This window comes from Quercus robur, chromosome 8, assembly GCF_932294415.1.
Source record: "Quercus robur chromosome 8, dhQueRobu3.1, whole genome shotgun sequence".
In the NCBI taxonomy this organism is placed as follows: domain Eukaryota; kingdom Viridiplantae; phylum Streptophyta; class Magnoliopsida; order Fagales; family Fagaceae; genus Quercus; species Quercus robur.
The window spans coordinates 66349931-66373539 of NC_065541.1; the positions used below are offsets into that span (position 1 = coordinate 66349931).

Consider the following 23609-nt stretch of genomic DNA (forward strand, 5'->3'; position numbering starts at 1 on the left):
CCAAATTGAGGAAGACCTTGAATAAGAATCTTTGCTTTTCCCTTTTATCATTCTTCTGTTAAGTTGTTGCATGAAAAGTCTTTCCTTTCTTTAACAATCACTAAGCAGAGTCATTAAGGACAAGAAGTTTGACCTTGATAACCCGTCTTTATAAATTAATTATAATGGGCTTGCTTAACAGCCTATCTTTGTTTGGATTAGGCCTGATCCTTGTTTTGTCTCGTACAGAGAAAATTCACAAATCGTATTTAGAAGTTTTTTATTTTTATTATTATTTTTTTTTTTAAGAAACCTATTTAGAAGTTTTTTTTTTTTGTTTTTTTTTTGAGAAGGTATTTAGAAGTATTTAAGATTGAATGAAAAATAACTTTATTATGAATACATTATTGTTATATTTTATTTTTAATTTTAATTTTGAAAGGCAAGAAAGTTTATGGCGTTAAAGAATGATTAAAATTTAAAAGTAAAACATATATAAGGGTTTTTTTTTTTTTTTTTTTTTTCCATATTAAGGCCAACTTAAATGAGACTTCTTGCGGGGCAACACCAAGTTTAGTTGGTCTAAAATTACACTCCCTAGTCATTTAAGCTCCTTATAAAGCTGCATAGTGCACATTACAATCAACAATGTCTTTTTCAAAAATTGATTTGAAAAATTGTGCTTTTACATTCATTTTTTACGTACACTGTAAATTAAATAAATGTGTATAACACATATTTGTATTAACAGTATACGATATTGTAAATTATTCATGCAAATGTGTATAAACTATGTAAATGTAATTGTAAGGACACGATTATTAACGACCCAAGAATGACATTAGGCTCGTACGTAAAGGGCCCAAACAATATAATTTGTAGAGTGTGGGCTTGAAAGGCTTGACTTTGGTCACTGGACAGCGGTCTGGTCATGGTTTTTGTGGAAGTTTATATGAGGGTGGACCTGGCGTGGCTGACAAAACCTTCTTTCGGTGTGACCTGTGGGGTTTTTGTCCTCGGACTCCGGCCGAGGAGCTTAGTGTTCTTCCCATTCTCCCTCTTTTAGGACTTATTCCCCGGGGGGGGGGGGGGGGGAATCCCCTTCTCCCTTGGTTCTACTTCCCTTATATACTAGTAGTTACTTTTATTTCAATGTCCACGTGTAAGTTTCACTTTCTGGAATGGAGACTTGTCCTATCAGCCCATACCTAGAGTGGTTGGGAAATAGACGTAAATGTTGAATAGCATGGTCAAGAGCATGGACCTGTCAAACGCAGAGTTCTTTATCACAACATTGGCAGCTTTTTCACTTGTCCTGCCCCTGCACTGAGCTCGTCATTTTTATTTTGGTGTCCTATGGGATGCTGAGCGTGAAATCGTTCTCGGCCACATCCTTGGGTCTTTTTGGGGCTTTTATTATGCGTTTTCGGCAATAGGTCTCCTCGGCTTGGGTCTTGGGCCCTAATGTAAAGTGGGCCGGGACCATAAATTCTCCGGCCCTATAATAGCCCCTCAAAATCCTACTGCCCGACCTCGTGGTTAGGGAGGAGAGTTTTGGTGATGTCGGGCCTAAGCCATGGCTTGCCCAACTCTGCACTTCATTAATGTCGGGGTTTCTCCATTTGCATGGGAGGGTGTCGGATTATGAGACATCCCCCTAGATTTACTCACGTGGCGTCCTCGACGTTTCAGTGCTCGAGGCGCGTCATTAATATGTCCCCTTCACGAGGCTATCCAAATCTTATGATTGTAGACGGCATTGGGAGTTGAGCAAAAACCGTCTCGTCTGTAGCATTTCTTGGGAACCTGTGTAGATTAAATGCCTCCAACTTTCCCTCTATATAAGAAGCAGGATAGGAGGTTACTCCCTTTACGTACAAAACCCTTTGGCCCCTTCAAATTCTTAATCCTTTAGTTGTGCTCCTAGTCTTCGTCTCCAGTGCAATCAAACCTTAGAGTAATATGTTTGAGACACGAATGGGGGTGAAGGAACCATACCCGCTCCAGAAGCACTGGGTCTCTCCGAGTATTAGGATGGCGCGGTCAGGGCAGGGAAGACAGAGACTTAAGACTGCTCTCCGCTTTCACAAGATGGGAGCGATTCCTCTGCCTCTTTAGTGAAAATCCAAAACAGGTACTGGTCGCGTCAGATTTTTGATGCGACAGCAGTGGGATTTTCCGTCATCAGCACCATCCGCTCTATCGCAAGTGCTGCTAATAGGGAGGCTCATCAACTTCCTGTGTGGCCACCTACGAATACCCAGCTCCCTGCACCTTTTCTTCAAAAGTGTTAATCCCACGTTAAGTTCTTTTGCCGCCTGAGCTATGGGCATGTAAAAGTATTGAGAAATGATTTCCTTAGACAACATTTTGGAACTGCTGCATCTTTCTTCTCTGCAGCTCTTCTTCTGCTTCTTCTCCTCTCCTTTGTATATTTTCTCTTTGCTTATGTAGTTAACTTTTAGTATAGGCTTACTTAAGCTCCTTCATTGTACGTTGTACGTTGTACTAGTTCTTTGTCTTAATAAAAGATGATTCTGTTTTATTCTAAATATTTTTCTTCTCTACAGTAATTACTTTGTGAATGGATGTATTTCATGTGTATTTTTATTTAACGATGCTTGGGGCGGGAAACCTTGTAACAAAAAGCTATTAATTTGAACTTATTGAGACTATCAAATATAATAATACCAACCCATAGTAGATTAAACTTATGAGACTAACCGAGATAACAGCTGAGTGCTCCGTAATGCGCGTGAGGTAGTCGTCCGAGAATGAGAAACCCAAAATAAACCATTCGAGAGGGTTGCCGAGTAGTGAGGAACTTTGGCCGTGTTTTTGATAACATCTAGCCTCTGATCCAAGGACTGAGGTATGGTTGTACCGGGCCCCAACACATTCGCATTAGTTCCCTTGGTACTGAGGATCCGAGGATAGATCGGGACTTTCATTCGGTCTAGGGATTAACCCCATTATTAATGAGTAACCCCTCCATAGGACAGAGTCCTGGGACCATACAACGTCCGGGTTGTGTCCAAAACTCAGTATTTTTCTTCTAAGTAGTTGGTTTTCTCATAGGCTTGAGTTCGATGACCATACAAGGCCTTGGTTCTGTCCAAAACTTGTAGTTTTTCCTTTAAGTAGTTGGTTTCCCCATAGGCTTAAGTCTGAGGACCATACAAGGCCTTGGTTCTGTCCAAAACTTGTAGTTTTTCTTTTAAGTAGTTGGTTTCCCTATAGGCTTGAGTCCGAAGACCATACAAGGCCTTGGTTCTGTCCAAAACTTATAGTTTTTCTTTTAAGTAGTTGGTTTCCCCATAAGTTTGTCCAAAACTTGTAGTTTTTCTTTTATATCATTTTTTTTTTTCAAGGATTGGCCCCTCGACCAAGGTGGGGGGCGTTAGCTTGATGTTGGAAGCCCCTAGAGCTGCCCGTGCCATTGACACTGCGAGGTGTAGCCCCTAGCGGAAATTTATGTCGGGACAACAACAACATGTTGCTGGAAATGGAGGAGCTTTCGCAAACCCTTGTTTGACAGAGGCTTGACTCCGCCACCACCTGTGCCAACGCGCGAGCCTTCCCACAAACAGCGCCAATTGTAGGGACATGATTGTTAACGACCCAAGAATGACATTGGGCTCGTACGTAAAGGGCCCGAACAATATAATTTGTAGAGTGTGGGCTTGAAAGGCTTGATTTTGGTCACTGGACAGCGGTCTGGTCATGGTTTTTGTGGAAGTTTATGTGAGGGTGGACCTGGCGTGGCTGACAAAACCTTATTTCGGTGTGACTTGTGGGGTTTTTGTCCTCGGACTTCGGCCGAGGAGCTTAGTGTTCTTCCCATTCTCCCTCTTTTAGGACTTATTCCCCTGGGGGGGGGGGGAAATCCCCTTCTCCCTTGGTTCTTCTTCCCTTATATACTAGTAGTTACTTTTCTTTCAATGTTCACGTGTAAGTTTCACTTTCTGGGATGGAGACTTGTCCTATCAGCTCATACCTAGAGTGATTGGGAAATAGACGTAAATGTTGAATAGCATGGTCAAGAGCATGGACCTGTCAGACACAGAGTTCTTTATCACAACATTGACAGCTTTTTCACTTGTCCCGCCCCTGCACTGAGCTCATCCTTTTTCTTTAGGTGTCCTATAGGATGTTGAGCATGAGATCGTTCTCGGCCACATCCTTGGGCCTTTTTGGGGCTTTCATTATGCGTCCTCGGTGATAGGTCTCCTCGGCTTGGGTCTTAGGCCCTAATGTAAAGTGGGCCAGGACCACAAATTCTCCGGCTCCACAGTAATAATTGTCTTTCTATTTTTTAAAAAATTTGCCAAAAAACTTTGCGGCATATCCCATACTTGGGGTGCAATTCTTATTGGCAAAAACATGCTACTCTAGAACCTAAACGGCAATAGGTGATGGCCAAACCATTAAATTTTGGTTCCAGGATTAGTTGCTTCATGCTTGGTGGCCCTTTGCGTCGTTTAGTCATTAGTGGAAGGGCCCTTGTTACCAATGAGTTCTCCCTGACTAAAGCCCAAGTAAGATTTAACAGTTTGATAGTTACAATGAGTAGGGTATTTAAATTCTTAAGGGGGTGTTTGGTTTGTGTTTTCAAACAACAATTTTTAGTTTTTAAATAATATTATACGTATTTTCACACATTTTTTCACCAACAAGTATTTCCACACATGTTTTTAAACAATAATTTTTAGTTTTCAAACACATGTACCAAATGGGTCCTAAACTTTTCCGCTAAAAACATAGGATAGAGATATGTTGAGGGTATAATTAGTTACTAAACTTTAGATTTTTCGTTCTGGGTTGCAACTTGCTTGACTCGGGGTTACACCCAAATCCAGCTTGAAATGGATTTTGTACTAGCAATAAATTCGTTAACCTATACAATGTCAAATTTCTCCCTACTCCTAAGAATGCAGTAGCAACCTAGGATGCAGTGTTTTTGGTTTTTGGTTTTTTCTTTTTTTAGAGACCAAGAATGTATAGTTTAGGCTAGTCTTTTCGCTTTGTGGTTTGGCTGTGTCTTTGTTTAATTTCGTGTGTGTTTGGATTGGTATGAAAAATTAAAATTATTTTACTATTTAACTTATTTTTATTACTATTTATGGGTCTCACTGCACTTTTTGTTACTATTCATGGTCTCACTGTACTATTTTAACTAAGTTTTACCTTTATCTATAATACTTTCAGTAATAAATTTTCAGTTTCAACAAAATAAGCAGTATCCAAATACACCCGAATTCGTGTGTTAAAGCTCTTGTATAACATAAAAAGTATCACATTTTAGTCAACTAAATTTAAAAATTACTCGTCCATGTAAAATTGTGTAAAAATATATGATTGTGATAATAAGTAGTATTTGTGTAAATTTATATTGATACTGCTAATTTTTCATTTAGTTTATTATTATTATTATTTATTTATTTATGTATCTTGCGGGTGAAGGAGTAATTGTATAAATTTTTTATTTTTTTCATTTAGTAACTGTGATAATTGTTGTATATGATAAAAGAAAAATATTTTTAAAAAATTAATGTTTAAAAAAAAATATAAAGGATAAAATTTAGGTACTATACGTGAGGTGTTATTCCTTAAAAAAAATTAACATACACTTTTTAAAAAAAAAAATTTACATGACAAAAAAAAAAAAAAAAAAGAGAATAATGTACTATTAAAATAGATAATTTGGTTTTGAAGATAGAATAGGCGTTTACCAAAAAAAGAAAAGAAAAGAAGATAGAATAGGTAAAATATAAAACAATCGTACTTATCAAATGGAGTGTCTGGGCGAAAATGGCCAAATGGCCTTAAAAACCAAACTATCTAGTTAGTAGGCAAGACTTAGAAACATATTTCATTTATAGCATCTCGAGTCTTAAAGACTCGATTTTGGGCTTCAAAATCGAGTCTTTAAGGCTCGGTTTGTATGCTTGATCACGTCTGATGTGGCAGAGTTGCCATCTGGTATTAACATGGAAATCGAGTCTCTTAGACTCGATTTCCACGTGTATTCCAACCGGAAATCGAGTCTTAGAGACTCGATTTCAATCCCAAAATTTAAAAAAAAAATTCTAAGTCTCTACATGCCAAAATACCCAAACGCAGATCAGATCAGAGGGAGAGAAAGAGAAACACACAGCTCAGATCAGATCAGAGGGAGAGAAACAGAGAACCTCACTGCCAAACCTCACCAGATCAGATCAGAGTCAGGCCGCGCGCGACCTGGGGCTCGCGCGAGACTCAGGCCGTGCGCGACCCAGGCTCGCGCGAGCGCGCGCGGCCTGACTCGCGCGAGCCCCAGGCCGCGCGCGGCCTGACTCGCGCGAGCCCCAGGCCGCGCGCGGCCTGACTCGCGCGAGCCCCAGGCCGCGCGCGGCCTGACTCGCGCGAGCCTCAGGCCGCGCGCGGCCCAAGCTCGCGCGAGCCTCAGGCCGCGCGCGACCCAAGCTCGCGCGAGCCTCAGGCCGCGCGAGCCCCTGGCCGCGCTCGACGCTGGCCGGCGCGAGCCCCTGGCCGCCTGGGTCGCTGGTCAGTTTCTGGTCATGCCGCGCGCGCCTGGGCTCTCCGATCTCGATCTTCTCTTCCTCTCTGTTTCTGGTTTTCTTTTCTTTTTTTTTTTTTTTTTTTTTCTCTGGGTTTTTTCTCCTCTGATGCTCTGGTGTTTGGTGTTATATATAAGGGTTGGAAATCGAGTCTAAGAGACTCGATTTCCATGTCAATACCAGATGGCACCACTGCCACATCAGACGTGGTCAAGCATACAAACCGAGCCTTAAAGACTCGATTTTGAAGTCCAAAATCGAGTCTTTAAGACTCGAGATGCTATAAATGAAATATGTTTCTAAGTCTCGCCTACTAACTAGATAGTTTGGTTTTCAAGGCCAGTTGGCCATTTTCGCCAGTGTCTGCTTGTATGAATGCTCACGTGCATGTACTTTTACTGTCCAAACACCCAATCCAAACTCGTTTGTGACTTTTGTTTACTTCAAGCCTAAAAGCAAAACAATCATACTTATCAAATGGAGTATAAACAATAAAACAAACGAGCCATTGGGCTTGTAGCCTAGTGTCACCCGGGGTTATTGTATACCTATAGCTCGGGATTCTATCTCCTCATTTACCCGGCGAAAAAAAAGAAAAAAAGAAAGAGGGATCAAATCTACCCGTATTTTATCAAGGATTTTATTAATGTGTGCCCTTAGGGCACATATTAATTTTTATTTTTGAAAAAAAGTTTTTCGATAATTGAAAAAGTAATGATAATTTTTTCAATTTTTGAGAAAATATTTCATGAAACAGAAAGTTTAACCGGACCCTTTTACCAATTTATGTGGCGCCAAAAAATTCCAAACATGTAAAGGGCGCCAAAACAAACACGTAGTTATGACAGAGACACAAAACTCATCCAAAGCTGAAAAATAGTACTACTACTCTTTATCTCTCTGACTCTATATGTTAGCCATGAGTCCCTGACAGCTCAAACATTGTTGCCCGCGAAAAATGATACCCCACACTTACATTGTCTTGGACACTCCACCACCACTACTACTACACACAACCGGTACCTCTACTCTCCGGCGACGAACTTTCCGGCGAATCCCTGCCGGAAACCGCCGCCACGTAATAAAACTCTCCGCCAGCGCGCACACGAGACGGCATGTCTTACTGGCTCCGGTCCTCACCGCCGGCGCGTATGCTCTCCGATCTGCGGTGGCGCATGCGGAGGATAATCCGCCTAATCTTCCGGCGATGAAGGAGCCGGAGAAAGCGAAATCTGCGGCGGAGGATGATGTGGTGGTTTCGAGGATTTACGACGCGGCGGTGATCGGAGAGCCGTTGGCGGTGGGGAAAGACAAGAGGAAGGTGTGGGAGAAGTTGATGAACGCGAGGGTTGTGTATTTAGGGGAAGCGGAGCACGTGCCTGTTCGGGACGATAAGGAATTGGAGCTCGAGATCGTTAAGAACTTGAGGAAACGGTGCGTTGAGTCAGAGTCTGATAGGTCAATTTCTTTGGCTCTTGAGGCATTTCCTTGTGATCTTCAGGACCAACTCAATCAGTACATGGATAAAAGGTTTTCTTTCTTTTTCTCTTTCTTTAAAATGAATCAAATTCCTTGTAAATTTGAATGTATTATTTTAGTTATTACTAGTTAAGAAGCTTGAGAATTTCATTTAAGTTTAGAAGAATTTCAATGAATGGTTAGGAATTGATTATGACAATTTATGTCTCACTAACCAGTACTGATTTCAATTTATGAATGGTTGGACTAACTTTACACTCCACAAGGTTATGTTAGAACTGTGACATGTAAATTGAAGATCCTAAACCCAGTTTTCATGGCTTATAGTTCTGACAGCTAAAGTAAATAGGTAAATAAGGTAATGATACAATAAGCCAATAATTATGACTTACTACTCAGAATTGAAGTAGTAATTTTTTGATAATGTAGGGAACCTGTTGAAGGAATAACCCTTTGGACTTGCCTCTAGCCAATTGAAGGAATTGAGAACTTGGAATTGGAGTGATAATATCCCATGGACCCTAGAAAAAAGCAAAGCGCTAGTTGCTAAGTGCTAACACACTGCATTTGTTACTGTAATATCATAAAAGGGTGTCTTTCATAGTGTATGAGTAGATAATGTATCCTTTATGCTGTGGAACATGAAGATGTTTGTGCAGTTTTTGAATAGTTTGTAACACATATTCCCTTTTTATTCTTCATCCATCACATTTCTCTGCTGCTTATGTCAAGGTCTACATGATGGCAGAATAGATGGAGAAACATTGAAGTCTTATGCATCACATTGGCCGCCTCAACGCTGGCAGGAGTATCAGCCTCTTCTAAGCTATTGTCGCGATAATGGAGTTCAGCTTGTTGCTTGTGGTACACCACTAAAGGTACTCCTGCATCTTTTCACATAAATCAATAGGTGCCTTGCTAAGTTGTTCCTTATACTGTCTTGGGTAGGGAACTGATGATATATGCACATAGAAAACAAAGTAATCTATTTGCTTATAGTATCACTCCAAGCAAGAACTTTGAGTATGCCCTGGTTTTAAAATATGATACATTATCAAGTAATTTTTTTAAGATGTTGGACCATAGTAGTAATGCAAACCTTCTAATGGTCTTTTGGCTTTTGACAGTTTATAAATGGTACATGACTTATAGCTGCCATGGGTCTCACTATGGCATAGTTCTTTCACTATCATTTTATTCTCTCAGCTTATGCATGACTTGATGTAGTAACTTTGGAGAACATGAAAATTATTCTGATATTAACAGGTTTTAAGAACTGTCCAAGCAGAAGGAATTCGTGGGCTTTCAAAGGCTGATCGTAAAGTATATGCCCCTCCAGCTGGTTCGGGCTTCATTTCAGGCTTCGCTTCCATCTCACGCAGATCACCAATTGATATGAATTCTCCAAATCAATCTGTTCCTTTTGGGCCAAGCTCATACCTATCTGCACAAGTAAGAGTAGTAGAGGAATATAGCATGTCCCAGATCATTTCACAAACCATGGTGGATGGAGGAGCCACTGGCATGCTAGTAGTGGTAACAGGTGCAAGCCATGTTATGTATGGATCAAGGGGGACTGGGCTGCCGGCAAGAATTTCAAAAAAGATGCAAAAGAAAAACCAAGTGGTTATATTACTTGATCCTGAAAGGCAACAAATAAGGAGAGAGGGAGAAGTTCCAGTTGCTGATTTCTTGTGGTATTCTGCTGCCAGTCCCTGCAGTAGAAATTGTTTTGATCGTGCTGAGATTGCTCGGGTAATGAATGCAGCTGGCAGGAGGAGAGATGCCCTTCCACAGGTTAGTTCTTAATGGTTTTCATGGAAAAATGATGCCTTATATTGATTTGCATGACTTGGTCGATTCTTACATTTGTCTTCTTTTTGGATGTACTATTTAGAATCTGAGGTCCTGTAATTTGAATTATTATTTTTTGATAATTAATAATATTTATAAAAAGAGAAAATTACTTCATGTTCACGATAATGAACACAAAAAGTATCTTAAGTATTGACAAAGAATCATATAGAAAAAGGAATTTGAACTATTATTGAGTGGGCTGGTTAGTTGACAAACCTTATCCATTTAAATTCTTACTTCTATGAATAATTTACAGTACTCAAATAGTCAAATTAAATAGTTGTGGCTTTTTCATTTGTCTCCTCATGCACATATTATGTTTATTAAGATCGAAGATCTGCAAGTTATTTGTCTTTTCTCAAATTATGGTAAAAGTTGGCACGGAAATTCTATTGAAATTCAATTGCAACTTCTAAATTTCTATCTATGGTAGGTTGAGGTGTAGAAAAGCTCAGACGATGCACTCTAGGGTGTCATTCCAGAGGAGATGGCTGAAATTATACCACCGTCTCCTTCTTCAATTTTTAGTAACATTGGTATGAGTAAAAGTTTCCCATAAATGTACACAAATAGTTGTAGCAACAGAAATTTTGGAGGACCAACCTGTTCCTCTGAAGACTTCCACAAGTTGAGATAATTGTCATCATAGAAGTTCTTTATGACTTGTTTAGTGGTGTCACCTTGTTGAGATTCATGGATGCACAAGTTGGTATTTATATTTAATATGAAATGAATAATTAGCTATCATGAAACTTGAAGAGAAGCATAGCATGTACACCAATACGAGAATATGAAACGAAAAAAAGAATGACAATCTGAACAACTGAGTGAGTTAATTGTGTAAACAACAGTTGCTGAATCAGTTGAAATTTACCTTTTAAAATCAAATTAGTATTTTGAATTTGATAGATGGATTATTCTGGTTGCAAGTCAAAGTAGCCAATAATCAGGTAATTCTCTACTTCAAACAATAACCTGTTCTTGTCAATAAGGTGGGTTGGAATTGATATTTTATGCCAGTGTTGATGGTGAACCAAAATCTATACTGTGTCACATGATACGGCATCTTGTACTAGTCTATATGTGTAGAGATATTATTTGTACATGTTCCATGAATTGAGGAACTGGGTTGAGTTTTACAATGTAAGATAAATATTTGTCCTTTCTTTTTTATGATTTGATAGGTTGATGACTAATGTAAAATTTAATCACTTAATTATTTGACTTAAAACAGTAGTAGTTACTTATATGAATTCCCCCAAAAATTTAGGTCTAAGGCTTGGCAGTGATGTTGGTTGTATTTGGATATAACTACTCTGAATATAATGGCAGGAAGTTGTAGAATGTGGTGGGCTTGTTAGGTTTGCAATTTAGGAATGTTTTTATTGAGTGTCATCTCCCTAATGAACTTCATTTGTCTTATGAAGTCCTTAATGTTGATATACTTTTCAGGACCTTCAAAAAGGACTTGATCTTGGTTTAGTATCACCAGAGGTACTACAGAACTTCTTTGATTTGGAGAAATATCCTCTTATTTCAGAACTGACTCATCGTTTCCAGGTATTTTGGTTTGTGAACGTGAAAGTTTTACTTTGGTATTTGATCAAGAGAATTTTCTCTATGTTTTATTATAAAATTTTGTACATTTTTGGACCATACCAATTGTTTATCTTCTGATGTTATGAAGAAATAGAGAAGGAAAGTCTGAATTGGCACACAAGTTGACCATAGCTCATCTTGATGCAGGGTTTCAGGGAAAGATTGTTGGCAGATCCTAAATTCTTGCATAGATTAGCTATAGAAGAAGCTATCTCTATAACAACTACTCTTCTAGCACAGTATGAGAGGCGTAAAGAAAAGTTCTTTGAAGAGCTTGACTATGTCATTACGGATACTGTCAGGGGAACGGTTGTTGATTTTTTTACGGTTTGGCTTCCTGCTCCAACCCTGTCGTTCCTTTCACATGCTGATGAGATAAATGTTCCTGATAGCATAGATGCTTTGCAAGGTCTCCTTGGGTCCATCCCTGATAATGCATTTCAAAAAAATCCTGCTGGGAAGAATTGGATTCTCAGTCATAGAGTTGCATCGGTGCTTTTTGGTGGTTTGAAACTTGCTAGTGTAGGATTTATTTCCAGTATTGGAGCTGTGGCAGCCTCGAATGTTTTATATGCAATTCGTAGGTTCCTCAATCCAGCGCTGGTTGCTAATCAACGTACTAAAAGATCACCAATACTCAAAACAGCAGTTGTCTATGGATGCTTTCTTGGAACTTCAGCAAATCTACGTTATCAGGTAGAGAGAGTACTAGTTTCAGATGCTTGTACTAATCAATTGTATTTTAGTATTGTTATTACAACTTTTTTGCATTTAAATAATTTAGTGACAAAGATACATCCTTCTTCTTCTTCTTCTTCTTTTTATTTTTTATATTTTATATTTTATTTTATTTTCGTAAGTGTAACTAAAGTACATATATATATAGTAATGACAGTTTTTTTGAAGGCATTGAAAAACACCTGGCTTCCTTTTGATTGGGAAGGGCCTGCTACATTATCATTACATTAGAAATATGTTCTAAGAAATGATCTGAGATGATTCTGTTGAATCAATCATTGATGAAGTAAAGATGGATATTATTCAGGAAAAAAAGAAGTAATGGATATGGATATAATACATATGCATCTTTAAACTATTAAATGTAATGAAGGATGGCATTTTGCCTTGTATACTCTGAGAGGTAACTGCATAATATTTATTGTAATCTCTTTGGAACTTTGATGTCATATAAGGCATATCATATGATTATTATCATGGATATATAATATATTACCTTTCAAAATTAATTCGTGTGAGTTGGTATGTTTTTCTGTTTCTTTTCCTCTCCCCCTTTCCCAAGAGTAATTATTAAGTAATCCAAGAGTACAACAACGTGGTATTCCCTCCTCTCATATTAATGGTGGATCTTAAAAATTAAATTCATTGTAGGAGCCAACGTTCGTGTGAGAGGAGGAAGTACCATGTCGTTGTACTCTGGGAGTACCTAATAATTTCCCTCCCCCAAACCCTTTCTATAGATTTATTATTTCAAAATTTTGTAAAGCCTCAAATATGCACCATTTCCACTTCCTATGTAATTACATCTTTTTAACACTATAGTTTGTTCAGTGGTATTTCAAGTGTCATCTGAGTGATGTCATTTTTTATGCTTCAACCTATTTTCTTGGTATCAGCTTCACATTAGCCTGTTTGTGAAACAAATATGAAGCTCCCAAGTTATCAAAAAGTACTTACTAGCAGACAGCTCTCTCTCTTTACACAACTGACACTTAAAAATATATAAATATTTGCATCTTAATTGTGTATCTGTTTTAGATTGATAATAACGTCAGAACGAATTGTAATGCAGATTATAGCTGGGATAGTGGAGCATCGGATTTCTGATGAGTTTTCTTCTCAAATATTACTTGTAAATATGCTATCATTTTTTGTTAGGACAATCAACTCCTACTGGGGAACTCAGGTTAGAATCATCTTAATATTCTATATATTCTACTCTTTATATTTATGTTTTGCTTAATAAATTTTCTTCCCTTTCTGGATGGATCATATGAAGTTAGGACAGCCATATAATTCTTTGTAAGAACCATTACAGAAACTTAATTTCACATATTTTTATGTATGAAATTACGTAATTTATGTTATTAGAGTACATATGCTTGTCAAAAGAGAAGAAAGCCTGTGAGGAAGATATCCATGCCTTGTTGTTAATGTAAAACATTTGTAAAATCAATAATTTTTTTTTTTTTTTTTGATAAGTACAAATTTATTAAAAGAAGAGAAAGAGTTCTACCCAAGTACATGGGAAGCATACTAAGAGTATAACACGACCAAAGCATGGGGAAAAAAAGAAGTAAAAAAAAAAAAAAGAATTTATATTTTTTAGTTTTGATGAGTTTTGTTGATTTTGCAATGAGTGTTGGGGCTCGTGCTTCTGATAGAATGTGCATTGCACAGTTATTTTAGTGGTGGTATCTTTCCTACCGAATGAATAATTCTTTTTCCTCAATATTGGTTTAAAATATTCTCACTTTAATGCTGCAGCAATGGGTTGATCTTGCACGGTTTACTGGACTGCAAGCTCAGAAAAATGGACAGCCCTCTTATGAAATACCAGATTCTCCTAGTCATGCTGCATTGGGATGCAAAAACACAGAAGAAGTCACTGTTGATGAAATCAAGAATCAATGAGGTGTCAGGTGAAATCTGACTTCTCAATTTCATACTAATTTGTATATCATTCTTTAAAAGTTGTTGTAGAGAGATCTGAGAGAAATAAATTATGGTCTTTATGCTTTATACATCTCTTCCATGACCTGATTGTAGATTTAATATAATTTTTCCAATTTTGGTAAATATAAGGGCAGGACACCTCCCTGTGAGCATTAAATAGGAGTTACTTTTTGCTAACTCATCATTATATAAACAAATATACTCATATAATCTCAATTCAAAACAAATTATTTAAGATTCTTAGATCAACATTAATAAAAAGATAAAATACACCAACTCAAAGTTTCATTTGTTCATTATATACTAAGAAAAAAAGAAAAAACAAATGATACAGTACTGACCAAAACAATTGAAACAAGCTGAAACAGCCGATACAGGCCAAAACGATCCTGTATTTAAGTTGGTACATTTCAGGAGTAAGTGTACATTGGTGGTCTGAATGATAAATTCCAGCCGGTATATTATTTATTACTTTGATTGTGATGGCCCTCAGTAATTTGTGTCAACTAATTTCCATATTTTGAGCACATTCATGTATAAATATGTTGCTTGGATAACAGGAAGGCATCTCAACATCAACATCTGTGGGATAATATTAAATAGGTCAAAATAGAAAAGTGTAACTCCGCCTATGCCAATGCTTAGTGTCAAAACATTATATTAACAGTTGGTCCCAAGACCAGAAAAAGGAGGTTTGCGGTAGGTTGACAACCATTGTAAAATTCAGTCATTTTATTATGAAAAAATCCACTACATATACATATTGTGGTACTATAAATGTGGTCAACCCTAACTAGTTTGTTCTAGTTTGTTGAGAATCCATAAATAATCCCAAAATTTTGGGACTTAAGTTTGGGTAGTTGTTTTGTTGTCAAAATATGCAACTGAGAGTCTTTTATGGTTTGGATCTTTACCACCTGTTGTATCAGGTTCTATCCAGACGTGAATCAATTTGCAACAATAAAGAACTTACCTCTCTCTCTCTCTCTCTTCTAAAAAAAGCCTTTTGAGTGGTACTTTGGATAAGTTCTCTAACTTCAATATTCTCAGACAAAGGTTTAGATTATCCTTCATTGGTGTCATCTCTTAGAACTTTTTTGGATTGGATGTCAATTTTACGTTGTCAATCCTTATGATCTGTTATTGATTTGCTAGATTTATGTGATTGATTGTAAGGTCCCCTTTTGTATACTTCCTGTATACTTGGGTGACTTTTTTTTTCTTTATATTAATAAAATATTACATTACTTATACCCTCCAAAAATAAAAGGTTTAGATTATCCTTCAAAGCTTATCCTTCAAATACAAGAAAATAGCTTGAAGCAATATCTATTAATACATCTTTCTTAATGAGAGTACTCCACGTCTTTAGAATCGTTCAAATCCTTCTCCTCAATCATCTTCTCTATCAGCTTCTGTTTAACTTTCTGCAATGCAAGTTCAAGGTTTTGTAGCTGCATGACATATCAAGTCAACTGTTAATTTATCAAGCTAGTGTGTGTTTGGAATTTTATTAAAGACATTTTCAAAACATAGGCAGCTGGTCCATACCTCTTGCTGGGCAAATCTATTATGTACAAATAAGCCACTGAACAGATCAAAACTATCGTTCATGGTGCCCTCTTTCTGCATATAAGTAACATTAGTGTGTCTCTTCATTGTATATCCTTTTTTAACTTTTTTAGTTGATGAGAAGATGGAAGAAAGAAGAGAATATTTATAGGAACTAGAACTGATTGAGCATACCAACTGAACAAGTGTTTCAAAGCGCTTTGTGTTTATAGATGTGGACTGGATCTCCATTTCTGACAGAACCCTGCAAAGTGGAAGCTTCAGTTTTATAATGATGGCCTTTTTGAGTAATTTTACAATTGTGATTAGGTGGCTTTACCTGCCAATGGTATGAGTTAAAAACTGGCTTCTAGCAGCCAATTTATCGTGTTCTTCGCAAGACATTTTGAGCATTCTGCAACCCTGATATATTGTGTTGTTATTCAAGAGTTCAATACGAAATATTTCATTAAAAGAGAATTGCAGTGTTTGGGCTAGTTGTTAAAAAATGAGAGTGAATAGTTGTGAAGTTGGGATGAAGTACATTGGGAAGAGGCAATGGCTTAACTTTAGACATGTTTTGGTCTTGCCCAATTGTATTGTTCGTTAGAAAATACTATTAGAACTTGACGTCTTGGTTGACAAAACCATCTTTTGAAACAATTAAACAAAACCAAAAAAGAAAAAAAAGAAACAAAAATCTGTAACTGTAGGTGTAAGGCCTTTAAAATAATAATATAAAATAAAATCTGTAAGACTTTTGCATCCTTTTGTGTCTGATGTTTTTGGGTTCAAAAGATGGAAGTGGAAGGGTGATTATGCACGGGTTTGCTTTCTGATTGGAGTTTTCTATAACAAACTTTTTGGACAGGATTGGGTTGGAACTTTAGCCAGGTCAATATGTGGCCCATGTAATAATAATTTTAAGAAAAACGATAAAGACATTTTTTTTTTTTTATTAAAAAAAAAAAAAAAAAAAAAAAACGATAAAGACATATATGGCTATGTCTTATCTTTTTTCCCTTTAGTCAAGTTCTGACTGTCTGACCCAAAAAATAAAAGGAAGTACAGGTTTTGACTGGTGATTATCCCAGAACCATCAAACGTGTCCCCCACTTATCTGGATATCCTCATGACTAGTATATGGATAAGTCACTTAGGGAGGATTCAAATGCTGGTTCTCCCTGTTGGGAGAGTCATGTAATGGCACTACAAAACATTTGATAATAAGGCATCGTATTAATTTCACTAGTTATAAACTTTTCAAAGGCATTTACATATAGTGAATTCTATTAATTAAATTTATAAAGGGGTCTCTTATATATGTAAGAAGAGGGAGAATTACAGTATTTAACATTTTTAAGAGGTTTAAGAGATAATAGTAATAGGAGATAATGGGAGTATTGAATACTATTAGAAGTTACCTCGCTTTCAAAAATTTGGAGGAAGCTTGAGCAGATAGCTTCATTTCTTATTCTAACTTTCTCGTACATGAAGTTTAGACCCTTCCACCCATCTTTCCCGCTCTCTGGTCCAAACATAGGGTGAGTGCAAAGCACGTCATACTCCTGTGGCAGTACCTATTCAACACAAAATACATATGTGATCATGTTTAAACATATGTAAGTAAATGTATGAAAGAATTTTGATAATAATGTTAATGGGTATCAATGTGTAAGTATACTCGCAATAGAACGTTTCTTGGATGCTCTTTAACTGAGAGTACGTCTGCGAAAAGTGTTGGCCGTTTCAGATCATGGAGTGGCATTGACTTGAGAACCTCTTGTAGAGATAGGATTGATGTGCATATCAGAATGACATCATTTTCGGCTTCAAGAAATGCACCTACTTCCCTGAAAGTGCATAGGATATGTAATATGCACATTGAATAGGCATTCGAACACGCCCTCTTGTGCATTAAGAAATATGTTCTATGTAACAATACAAAGTGAATTAAGGAATATGTTTTTTTTCTTTTTATTGGTAAATAAAAACAAGGAGAAAACAACTTCCTTGGTACACAGGGAGTGTACAAGGAAAGCAAAAGCCTACCCAAAAATACATAAATCTACTAAATCTAAAACAGAGGGTATGGCAAGACCACTCAAAGTGGTCCTCCATTCAAATAAAGACAGAAGGAAAACGCGCTTCAACTTGATAATAAAACGCTCCTCCCCTTCAAAGATTCCATTATTCCGTTCTCTCCATATGTTCCACATAATATACAAAGGAATTCATAAAGAATTCCCCGAATTCCCTATTGTCGGTAGTCTATGCATATTACTGTTGTGCTATGTCTGTGGAGAATTGAGGTTATGGGTTTTAGTTTTAATCATACCAATATTCTAAGCTTCTTCAAACTCTGGCAATTAAGTTTTACTTAAAATAAACCATGTTCTGTGAAACTTTAGTAATTAAATTTTCTTAAAACAAATAAAATTAGTAGTGATTGAGATAAATGGATTAGTGATTTGCAGCAGATGTTAAAGTTTAACGTTTTTATAGCTTCCTATAAAAGTTGTAATTTCATGTGTATTAACTCATGTCATTTTAAGGGTCTTTTTTCTTGCATGTTAGACAAGTGTAAGGCTGTTATTTATGTTTAAATAAAAAATCTAAAATCAATATAGTAGAAGAAGAAAAATTTACAGACCCTTTCTCTCCCTTTTGTTCTGAAAAAAAGAAAAGAAAAAAAGAAATGGTTGGTGCTCCTTTTGAAAAATCTGATCTTTGAATGCAAGATCTTAGAAATATGTATCAAAATCTTTGTGCTACTGTATTCTATAGCCAACAGCAAAAAGAAGATACTTGGCCTAACTAGGACTTTTAAAAACATAACTTATATCATATAGTATACGAACACTTGCATACATGTACCTTACCTGAAGAATGAGATACCCGAGTTGGCACAGAGTTCAGAGTAATCTGACCGTGAAGTTGCCCTTAGAATATGGCCTTGTTTGATCATGGTCTTTCCCAGAAACTGGCCGAAGGGGCCAAAGCCTACTATGCCTATTTTCAGAATTCTTGAATCCGATGAAGCAGACATGATGCAGAGAGAGAGAGAGAGAGAGAGAGAGAGAGTCAAAGAGGGAGAGAGAGAGAGTCGAAGAGGAGATTTTTGCGTTTATTTTAGAGATATATGATGTATGGACAGGACTTGTAAATGGTTAACTGACCATTAGTAGTGCACCTAATGGCCCAGATTGAAAAGTTAATTATGGGCCAATGTGCCAGCTTTTTATATGTATGGTCTTAGTGCCGATTCTTCGATGGTGATTCTTTCTTTGCCTCCATAGCCCATAGGTTCTTTTATGGTGGTTACTATCGTGCATCAAAGAAATGTTATTTTCAAATGTTATCTTGGCCTTGTAGTTTTTTTTTTTTTTTTTTTAATCTTAGATAAAATCTACTCTAACCTAATATATGTGTATGTGTATGTGTATGTGTATGTGTATGTGTATGATACTTCTTCTTGGAGTTAAGGGTGCAATATATATATATTGTGGTAGCGGAAATCATACCCTAAATAACTAGTGATATTTTTAAATATCTTTTCCTAAACCATGAACTCAAAAATAATAATAATAATAAAAAATCTTACACAGATATTTGAGGATATTTTGAAATGCATCGTACTAATGACTTTGGGGGTTTCGATTTTGATATATATAATATTTTTTTGGTATAGAATTAGGCTTTGCAAACCTTTTCTTCAAAAGAAAACATAATCAAAGTCCAATACTTCTTGTATGTCTAGTGGAACAGATTCTATCCATACCAATAAAGGTAACGAGTTTATAACTTTTTTTTGCTAAAGTATGAGCAACCCTATTACCCTCATGCCTTACAAATGAGAATTTATAGTGCCTCAATGATTTTGTTGTGGATAAAATGTATTGCAATATATATCAACCCATAGTATGCTGAAAATCTCCACTATTCAAAGCTTTGATGATCTTGTATGAGCTTATAGCTTTTTTTTTGGTAAAGTATGAACAACCCTATTACCCTGCGCCTTACAAGTGAGAATTTATAGTGCCTCAATGATCTTGTTGTGGACAAAATGTCGTGCAGTACATATCAATACACAATACGCTGAAAATCTCCACCATTCAGAGCTTTGATGATCTTCTCTAAATCACTTTTGAATACTAATGATGTGATCCCAATTTCTTGTGCAAACTATATTGTTTGATACGTTGCTAATGCTTCCACACCCATCAACCGATGAAGGTAAAGGAATTTTCTTTGAGAGTGCAACGATAACTAGACCTTCGTGGTTTCGATTACAAAGGGGAAACAATTAATGGGTAACGTGGTTTTAATAAGAAAACGTTTTCTTTCTTGTTGTTTATAGTTTTTTTTTTTGGAATTTTTTGGAATTTTTTTTAATAACAAATTTTGAAAGTTTAAAAATCATTTTTGTGGGACTCAATAGTTTGGATGGAGGTGAAAGAAAGAGCTAGATTAAAAAGAGATGAAATTTTAGAGATTTAATTGAAACTATATATAGACAAAAAGGAATGTTCACTGAACTTAGAGAGTGTAATTTATAATTTAGTCAAATCATATCATATTATATACTATATCATAAACGTTGAGCTTAAAAGTCGTGGTTGCGCCAAGTGGTTTTACCAAATTGCAGAAATTTTTTTAGATTACATATATACTAGTATTATGCCCGTGCATTGCACGGTTTTAGTTATAAACTTTTAGTATAATTTTATTGAGAAATAATAAATCAATAATCACTTGAATCTAGATTATATAAATTGCATATAAATTATTGTTCTTAAAAGTATCAAGCAATAACACAACATATTTATATGAAAAAATTCCTAAATTTAGTAATTAAAAACCTATGGAAACTTAACCAAAGGTATTTCATTTGCCAAAAAAATAAACATGATTCTCTTCTAATTTATCAATTGTCTTATAGTGACATTTTTGTAGCGCACACATATAATATTACTAAAAACAAAAATAAAAACGAGAAATAGGAACATAAAAATTTTACTATTCAAGAAAATTAATTTAATCTAATAATGCACAAATAAGTATAACGCAAATACAACCTAGAAATAAAAAAAGATGAAACCCTTGTTGTAGGAGAAAATACAAAATTTGATAATTCTTGAATAATAAATAGATAAAGCCTATGAGAGACAAAAAAAAAAAAAAAGAAAAAGAAAAAGAAAAAGAAAAAAGATGAGTACAAATAATTCATAAATGCAAAACCAAAAAAAAAAAAAAAGGAAGAAGAAAAAAACTAAACATATTTTTGTAGGATAAAAAGGAAGAATATTATAGTGATAGAAGGATAAATCTCCATCCCTTTAAGTTTAATTCAAATAATAATTGATGTGGACAAATCATGAAGCTTAAATATTTATAGAAGAAGGTGAAATATTTATAGAGGTTTATATGGTAGATTTCATGGATTTAAAATTAACTTTTAATGACTCATAAGCAAAATTGTAAATAAAAAAAACACACACACAAAAATAACAAAGAAGAGAAACATACCTATAATAATATTGATGGTGGCTAAGCATTCTACTACAAACAAAACCAACTCAAATAATAACTAATGCTGGACATATTATAAATAATGTGAAATATGTATATAGGCTTATATATGAATTTCATGGATTTAAAACTGACTTTATGACTCATAAACAGAATCATAGAAAACAAAAACAAAGAGAAGAAACATACCTTTAATAGTGTGGATGGTGGCTTTGATAAAACATTCTACTACAAACAAAACAAACTCAAATAATAATTGATGCCTGACAAATCATAAAAGTGAAATATTTATAGAGGTTCATATAATTGATTTCATGGATTTAAAATTGCATTAATGACTCATAAGCAAAACCATTGAAACAAAAACAAAGAACAGAAGCATACCTGTAATAGTGTGGTTTTAATAAAGTAGTTTACTGCAAACAAAAAGAGAGATACAAACTTAATATTAATAATGGGGAGAGAAAAAGTTGATTAGAACAATAAGTAGTGTTTCTATCTCCAAAAAATTTAAATAAAAAAGAAAAAGAAAAAGAGAAATATAATTATTAGGAAAAATATATGTATTAAAAAAATGATCACAATTAATGTTAAAAAAAAAAAAAAAAACGTAAAACACTAAAACTCATCACTTAGGATGCATTGACTTGGGAGAGTTCTATTAGACATAGAATTCAAATTATATTGAAGTTAAATTATAAGAGAAATTATTAGATGGTTTGGAATTAAAGAAACACCTATCCTATGTGAAATTCTAATCAATTATATATTGTTAAAAAAATTTCTATCCAAAAAAAAAAAAATAGCATATATTTTTTTCTAAAATTATTTTTTATCTATAATTTTAAATTTTAAATAAAATACTAATGGTTACACGATCCTAATCTAAGTAAATTAGTTATCTTATCCATGTTTCTAAGGTTTTATTTCTATTTTTTATGTGTCTTATCATTTTAAATCTAAAAAAAAAAAATTATGCTATATTGATTAGACTTTCATTAGTAATATATAACTTTTTTTTTATATAAAATTTTTCTTACGTATAGTGTAGTAATTAAAAAATAAGAAAATTGTTGTTGTTTTATTTTTTTAATACACTAAACGTAAGTAAAGATTAATAGCTATGTCATCAATAAATCACTTAAATTGCAAGTTTTTGTAGTTTAAAACTATGCATAAAATATAAGCTTATAAATTGTATAGTAAATAATATTCGATTGATACAAAATTTGATATGAGTATTAAGAGTGTAAAGAACATATAATTCAATGATTGAATTTTCAAAATATGCAGTAATATTTATTTTATTGAGTAAGGTTGTAATATTAAGTTACAATCAATTTTGTAGCTAAATTTTGTCTTTTTTTTTTAAAATTTTTTAAATTTTTTTTTTATTTTATTATCAAAACAACAATAAAAACAATTGTGGGTTCAGAGAATCTGCGACCTTGGCCCACTTTACATTAAGACCCAAAGCCTAAGCCGAGTAGAGCAATTACAAAGAACGCATAATGAAAATCCAAAAAAGGGGCTAAAGATCTGGCTGAGGACGATCTTATGCTCGGCACCCCACAGAACACCTGAAGGAAAGGGCGAGCTCAGTGCAGGGACAGGACAAGTGAAAAAGCTACCAATACTGTAATAAAGAACTCTGCGTCTGACAGGCCCATGCTCTTCACCATGCTATTCAACTTTTACATCTACTCCCAACCACTCTAGGTATGGGCTGATAGGACAAGTCTCCATTCCAGAAAGTGAAACTTACACGTGGACATTGAAAGGAAAGTAACTACTAGTATAAAAGGGAAGAAGAACCAAGGGGGAAAGGGATCCCCCAGAAGAAGAAGTCCTAAAAAAGGGAGAATGAGAGGAACACTAAGCTCCTCGGATGGGGTCCGAGGACAAAAACCCCGCAGGTCGCATCGAAAGAAGGTTTTGTCAGTCACGCCAGGTCCACTCTCATATAAACTTCCATAAAAACCATGACTAGACCGCTGTCCAATAACCAAGATCAAGCCTTTTAAGCCCACACTTTACAAATTATATTGTTCGGACCCTTTACGTACGAGCCCAATGTCATTCTTGGGTTGTTATTAATCGAGTCCCTACAACAATCATTACCTAAGAATTTTTTTTTTGTTGATTTATACAAAGCTTTATCATAAATTGCTTTTCGTTTGGATATGCTTTAAAAAAAAAAAAAAAAAAAAAACTGTCCTTTTTCCTGACCCAGCCGTTCTTATACTTTATTTATTATAAATTTTGGCTTTTTTATTTTTTATTTTTTAAAGGGCTCTTAGTTCTAAGAATACAAAGAAGAAGTGGTATATTAAAAAATAAAACCGTAATCTTTTTTTT

The 23609-nt window shown here is 35.3% G+C and overlaps 2 protein-coding genes across 2 annotated transcripts; one reads left to right on the plus strand and one right to left on the minus strand.

The window, feature by feature from the left end:
- Positions 1–7409: 7409 nt before the first annotated feature.
- LOC126697796 (protein RETICULATA-RELATED 5, chloroplastic-like) lies at positions 7410–14234 on the plus strand. The gene is made up of 7 exons (XM_050394900.1): positions 7410–8069; positions 8767–8896; positions 9285–9815; positions 11328–11435; positions 11622–12170; positions 13285–13398; positions 13980–14234. Exons 1-7 carry the CDS (start codon positions 7498–7500, stop codon positions 14124–14126), a joined length of 2151 nt encoding a protein of 716 aa, XP_050250857.1. The 5' UTR covers positions 7410–7497; the 3' UTR covers positions 14127–14234.
- Positions 14235–15333: 1099 nt separating this feature from the next.
- LOC126697797 (arogenate dehydrogenase 1, chloroplastic) lies at positions 15334–18870 on the minus strand. Its single transcript, XM_050394901.1, has 7 exons — positions 18602–18870; positions 17404–17572; positions 17144–17299; positions 16060–16142; positions 15915–15984; positions 15720–15794; positions 15334–15622 (listed from the first exon to the last, which is right to left on the minus strand). The coding sequence occupies exons 1-7, from the start codon at positions 18766–18768 to the stop codon at positions 15515–15517; spliced, it is 828 nt and encodes a 275-aa protein (XP_050250858.1). The 5' UTR covers positions 18769–18870; the 3' UTR covers positions 15334–15514.
- Positions 18871–23609: the final 4739 nt, after the last annotated feature.